Here is a 6,151-nt window from a genome sequence, read left to right as displayed (position 1 = left end):
CACAACCAAAGTGCAGTGATTTAACAGAAGAAGGGCAAAACTAAGCACCCCAAAAACATTTTTGGGGTAAAACTGAAAACCAATTAGTGGAACAGAAGTTTTCTTTGTGTGCATTGCGTAGTTGCCTGCATACCGCAATTCTGGTCAATTTGTCAGCAATAAAATCACAAAGCATAAAACAAAAACTAAAATAAAATCACAAAGCATCAGATAAACAAGCAAATGCCCATAGCGCTACAACTACATACTGAAACAGTTACTGTTCTTACAAGAAGTAAACACCGAAGACAAACACAAAACATTCAGGGAACCACCAAATCAGGTAATCACATTAAACTTGAAAAAATCAACAAAGCAGGACATAAACAAACAAACGCCCATCTCATGTGACAACTACAAACTGGAACATTTACAGTTCTTACAAGAAGTTAAACTCAAGGATAACCACACAAAATTCACGAAAAAGCAAGCAAGAATCATCAATCAGTAACTGCCCGTTCACCAACTCCATGACGTCAAACTCGAGGAGATCAACCAATTTTTCAGAGAGTAGGCATGAATGCCCAGCTTTTTACAGAAAGCTTAAAGCAAAACAGATCAAGGAGGAGAAAAGATAGACAGGCGAGACTAGCTTAAGATAATCAAAGCGGCTCATCAGGCCAAATTTGAGACAATCAACACAGTTCATGACCAATTTCATCACTAGATTCGTCCAGCACGCCACACTTCAGGAGATCAACAAGCTTTCATGACCAAATTCACCACCAAATCAGTTCATCATATGCCAAATTGAGGAAATCAACAGAATTTCATGACCAATTTCACCACCAAAGTAAGTTCATCATATGCCAAACTAGAGGAAATTAACAGAGTTCGCGACCAACTTCACCACCAGACCACTACCAACTCGATCCAAGACGACCAACGAAGCAAAACAAGGAAGAAAGACACCAAACATGACCAGATCAACAAGGCGTCTCTCACACTCTCGCGCCGGCCATCCTGCATGAGCACTACCACTACCTACTCGACCTTGACGTGGAACACGTCCTTGCGCTCCTCCTCCTTCACCTTGAGCAGGGTCACCCAGAGCACGCCGTTCTTCATCTCGGCCTTGATCTTGTCCAACTTGTACGCGTCAGCGGGCATCTCGATGCGGCGGTTGTACCTCGGCACCGCGGAGTCGTCGTCGCCGTCCCAGGGCTGCTTCTCGCCCTCGCCCTCGACCACCAGGATGTTCTTGTCCGCGCGCACCTTCACGTGCTCCTTGGTCAGCCCGGGCATCGGCACCTTGAGGTACACCGCGTCGTCGTCCTCCTTGGCCACCCAGCGTCCGAGCCGCGACGCCCCAGCAGTGGAGAGGCCGGTCTGAGCTGCAACGTCCTCCATCAGAGACAGCAGACGGGCCATGCTGGTCAGCGCGCCGAGCGGGTCGAGCACGTCTGCAGAATCAACATCAGGGACGGCAAAAGCTCATCAGAAGGCTGATTTGACTCACGGTGTTGAGACTTGAGAACGAACGCAAAGAAACGGCGCGCCACAGGTGGGGAATGGAAGCATACCCTGCGAGAAGGAGCTGGGGATGACGAGGTCGCGGTCGCTGTAGTCGTCGTCGTCGTAGCGGTTGACCTCCTTGACCTGGGTGCTGTACGGGCGGCGGACGGCGTTGACGGCGGGGCAGTGGGGCGCGCAGAAGGCCACGGGAGCACCGGACTTGAGGAGGCCGGCCGGCTCGGCACCCTTGCAAGCGACGGCGGAAGCCATGGGCTCTCTCTCTCTCTTCTTTCTCTTTCTCTTTCTCTCTCCTTTCCCTCTCTCTCTCTCTCTCTCTCTCTCTCTCTTCTGCTGTGATGATTTTGGATTCTTGTGTGAGCGAGGCGGGGTGAGAAATGGAGTGGGTTTTGTAAACCGGGAGCGGGGAGATTTCTTGGGGGAGGGGATGGGGAAACGGGTTTAGAAGGTTCTGGACCGATCGGGTGGGCTCTCGAGCCTTCCAGCAAGATCTGGAGCCTATAGCTTTACAATTCGTGCTGTTTGATATACGATCAGGGCGACGTGGATGGTGCTAGCTTTTGATCTGCTAAGCTACGTCGGACACGCCTGATTTGCTTTTCAGAGTTGGACTGCTTTTGGGAAGAATTCCTACCGTTTGGTGGACTTGATGTCGTCGGTTATATTTTGGTAGACTACATGGAAGCAACAAACAGGTGCATTGCTTATGCCAATACAGTGTCGACCTAATAACAGTGTGTAGTTTACTAAACTCTACACGTTCAGCTTATACAAGGTTCCTAAATAACCATCCGAAAATAAATATATAGTAATTGTACTATAAAACCGTGTTAAGTCTACATAATCCATCTTTGTATAATAACCCACAAAATCCAATGTTACCTTTTATTTTGGGAGATAATATACTATTGGGGAACGTCATATTTATAGTAGGTTCTAGTGAATGCTCTACTCTGCCACCAGATCATATGCACGGATCTTAGCACAAGATGCCTTGTCACATCATGTTCGAAACTTGTAAGGAATAAAAGCTGCGCGAACGCAATCCTAACCAATTAAAGCCACTCACCGGATTGGCTAGTGTGTAAACCCTTCAAATGGGAGACCCGTGATTGAATCCTAGATCCTCCTTTTATTTTATTTTTACTTTTACAAGGTGGCAAAAATATGCAAATTATTGGTTTTCAGTACATGGCAAAAAAATTCAAAAAATATGGCAGATTTATAATATTTTTAACTTGCCACGCGGCAAATTTTAAACATTTTTTTTCTAATTTTTTACATCACAAGTTTGTTTTGTACACATGGAAACATTTAGAAAAAAATTCTCATGGTCCCAGGAAAAATTCATAACATTTTTAACTCCCAAACATGGCAAATTTAGTCTTTTTTGTAATGCTACCACGACAAGCTTTGGAAATTTTTATCAGTTATTTTCACACCAATTTTGGAATTTGTTTTTCTACTTTTGCACATGGAAATTTTATTACTAAGAGGATAGCAACTTTTTATTATTATAAGAGCATGGAAATTTTATCATTGAGAGCATGGCAATATTATTTATTTTTTGGATCATGCCGTCTTCCTATGTTTGATTTTCATGTGTTTTCGAAAATGAAAATATAAAGCATGGCAAAATCCTTGTATGTATTTTTTAATTAATATGCATTTTTTTTCTTTTCTCTGTAATTTGGACCAAAGTTTTTTGTTTTTGTTGGTTTATTTTACTTTTTACATTTACTTTGGCCTGGTTGCCATGTAACTATTTTTGGTAGTCTACCATGGCATTTTTTGTTTGCATTTTTTTAATTATGTTATCTATGCCTTTTTGAGTATTAGAAAATATTTCATTTTGATGGCAATTTTTCTCAAAATATCAACTATTTTAGTCTAGCCCTTTTTTTTGCCTCCGCTATAATTATCTAGGCCACCTTGGGGGTTGCACGGAAACACTCCTCTAGCAAACTAAAAAGGTTTGCTCGACCGTCCCTGTCCCAGTGAACGAGTTGTTTGCTGGTGGGTGCCTTCTGATCTGATGTCCGCCAAATATTGTGGTCCCTTTTTTAAGAAAAACCAAGTATGTCTACCTTCGACCCCCCCCCCCCCTTGGCTGCCATGGCCTCTAGTTCGACCAGGCTAGCATCGGTTTCTTCAGCCTTTCCACGTCAGCATCCGGTGGTCTTTGGTCTAGGCCACTCAGAGTCACCTGGATCCTCCTGCTCGTCCTTGGGAGGCATTACGCCACCTAAGGCAGAGGAGCCATCCAAGGCGATGGCGTAGGCGGAGGGCTGGGAAGCCTGGTGAAAGGATTGATATAGTTGACTAGCGGGGGTGAATAGGAGACTACACATTTTAAGCTCAGTTGTCGATTTAGGGGAAAAAGTAGATTAATAGAGTTCTCTAGATATGCAACTCGATGAGCAATCCTATATGGCAAGCAAGCTCAAAGCAAAGTAAGCTAGGCAAACAATACAATTATAAAGCCCACGAGCATACAAGGCGAATTAAAGTGCAGGAAAGGATTAACCACAAGTGTGTGGATTTTATCCCCAAGTTCACACTTCCTTGGGGAAGTGTTAATCTCCATTGGAGGGTTGCCGGAGCCAAGGCTTCTGGAACACCACCGGAGGCTCACCGTATTCTCCTCGAGTCACCCCAATGGATGAGCCTCAAATCACTCAGGTTGATCTTGAAAGTGGCCACCACACATTTACATACATTTTCGGAGCACAACACGAGCAAGGAAGCCTTTGGAGGAACCCTAACTGCCTAGGATCCCAAGCTCCAAGAGTAATAAGTCAATGGTGAAGAAATCTTGTGTGGAACATGAATTAATTTGGCCAAAGTGTAGATCGGGCCATGCTCCTTCAATCCCTAAAGTTTCAACAAGTTTGGGTGAGGGGATGGAGAGGAATGAGCAAATCAAGGTTTGGTAATGGTGGAGCTCAACAAGGCAAAAGTGTTAGGGTTACAGGTGAAATAATATCTCCTTTTATAATGAAAGGTGGGGAGGCTATTCTGCCCGCTGGACCCCGTGTGCATGGGCTTAGTCAGCCCCATGCGCACGAGGTGTCCAGAGAGCAAAATAGTACCCCGTGTGCGCTTGTAGTGCATGACCTACTCGACACCCCGTACGCACGGGGTCTTTGACCCCATGCGCATGGGGGTCATGGACCCCGGGTGCACTGAGTGTCTACAAGAAAACCACTACCCTATGTGCACGGGTGTCAAAGACCTCATGCGCACAGGGTGTCCTGCTACTTTGGGCACATGGCTATATGGACACTCCACGCCAGCACTAAATAAACGGATAGATCGGTACTTCCTTGTGGTAGGTGTAGGAGGGCTAGTGTATATGTTTAGAGTATTCCCACACCAAATTCATCCACCTTGACCCCTCTTAATAGTGTGGTCCTATGACTCAAATAAAATCGAAACGGAAGACCTTCGAGTTGCCCGAAAAAGACACCTTTGGTCATTTTGAAGACGGGGTCAACCATCTCCACGATAAATGTACAAGGAACCAATAACTTGAGGTAAACCTTAGAAAATGTTATTAGGTCCATTAACCATAATTTCATCACACCAAAATACCATTAAGTGCAAAATGCACTTCCAATCTCCCCCTTTTTGGTCTATTGATGACAATATGGTTACAGCATGGCAAGAGATATAATCAATAAAACAAGCCATGAAAAAATATTGATCAAAAGAGCTCCCCTAGGTGTGTGCATAGAGATACGAATTTGCTTGATTATGCCACAAGAACACACATAGAATGCTCTCCTTAGATCAATAGAAACGTCCATTGATGTGTGAGAATAGCACCAACTAAAGAATTCATTGCACAAAAGCTTCACATGTGATCAAACAAGAAAAAAAGTAAACTCATGCATAGATCACATGCAAGAGGTGTGGTGAGCAAAATATAATGTGAGACAAGGATAAATAAATATGACATATGACATCATATGGAAGTTAAGCACAACATAGACTCATAACTTAATAAGCAACCCAAGTCTCACACACATAAATAAGAAGTAGCTTGCGTTGGTTTTCCCCGAAGAGGAAGGGATGATGCAGCAGAGTAGCGTAAGTATTTCCCTCAGTTTTTGAGAACCAAGGTATCAATCCAGTAGGAGCCCACGCTCAAGTCCCTCGTACCTGCACAAAGCGATAGCTACTCGCAACCAACGCGATTAGGGGTTGTCAAGCCCTTCACGGTCACTTACGAGAGTGAGGTCTGATAGATAGAATATTTTTGGTATTTTTGATATAAAGATGCAAAGTAAAAAGTAAAGGCAAAGTAAATAGCAAAGCAATATAAAAGTGATGGAGATTGATATTATGAGAATAGACCCCGGGGGCATAGGTTTCACTAGTGGCTTCTCTCAAGAGCATAAGTATTCTACGGTGGGTGAACAAATTACTGTTGAGCAATTGATAGAATTGAGCATAATTATGAGAATATCTAGGCATGATCATGTATATAGGCATCACGTCCGTGACAAGTAGATCAAAACGATTCTGCATCTACTACTATTACTCCACTCATCGACCGCTATCCACAATGCATCTAGAGTATTAAGTTAAAAACAGAGTAACGCCTTAAGCAAGATGACATGATGTAGAGAGATAA

The 6,151-nt window shown here is 43.9% G+C and overlaps 1 protein-coding gene across 1 annotated transcript; it reads right to left on the bottom strand.

The window, feature by feature from the left end:
• Positions 1–749: 749 nt before the first annotated feature.
• On the bottom strand, positions 750–1,906 carry LOC119330694 (26.2 kDa heat shock protein, mitochondrial-like). The gene is made up of 2 exons (XM_037603810.1): positions 1,563–1,906; positions 750–1,442 (listed from the first exon to the last, which is right to left on the bottom strand). Exons 1-2 carry the CDS (start codon positions 1,762–1,764, stop codon positions 1,024–1,026), a joined length of 621 nt encoding a protein of 206 aa, XP_037459707.1. The 5' UTR covers positions 1,765–1,906; the 3' UTR covers positions 750–1,023.
• Positions 1,907–6,151: the final 4,245 nt, after the last annotated feature.

Source organism: Triticum dicoccoides, chromosome 7A, assembly GCF_002162155.2.
Source record: "Triticum dicoccoides isolate Atlit2015 ecotype Zavitan chromosome 7A, WEW_v2.0, whole genome shotgun sequence".
NCBI lineage: Eukaryota > Viridiplantae > Streptophyta > Magnoliopsida > Poales > Poaceae > Triticum > Triticum dicoccoides.
Note: the sequence above shows the minus strand (reverse complement) of the source record. Positions and strands in the feature narration are given on the sequence as shown.

What these genes read in the sequence shown, in the direction of transcription:
- LOC119330694 (XM_037603810.1), bottom strand. Translation starts at nt 1,764, where the DNA reads ATGGCTTCCGCCGTCGCTTGCAAGGGTGCCGAGCCGGCCGGCCTCCTC. An exon ending in CCCCAGCTCCTTCTCGCAGG is followed by an intron (nt 1,443 to 1,562) that starts GTATGCTTCCAT and finishes TTGATTCTGCAG; the next exon opens with ACGTGCTCGACCCGCTCGGC.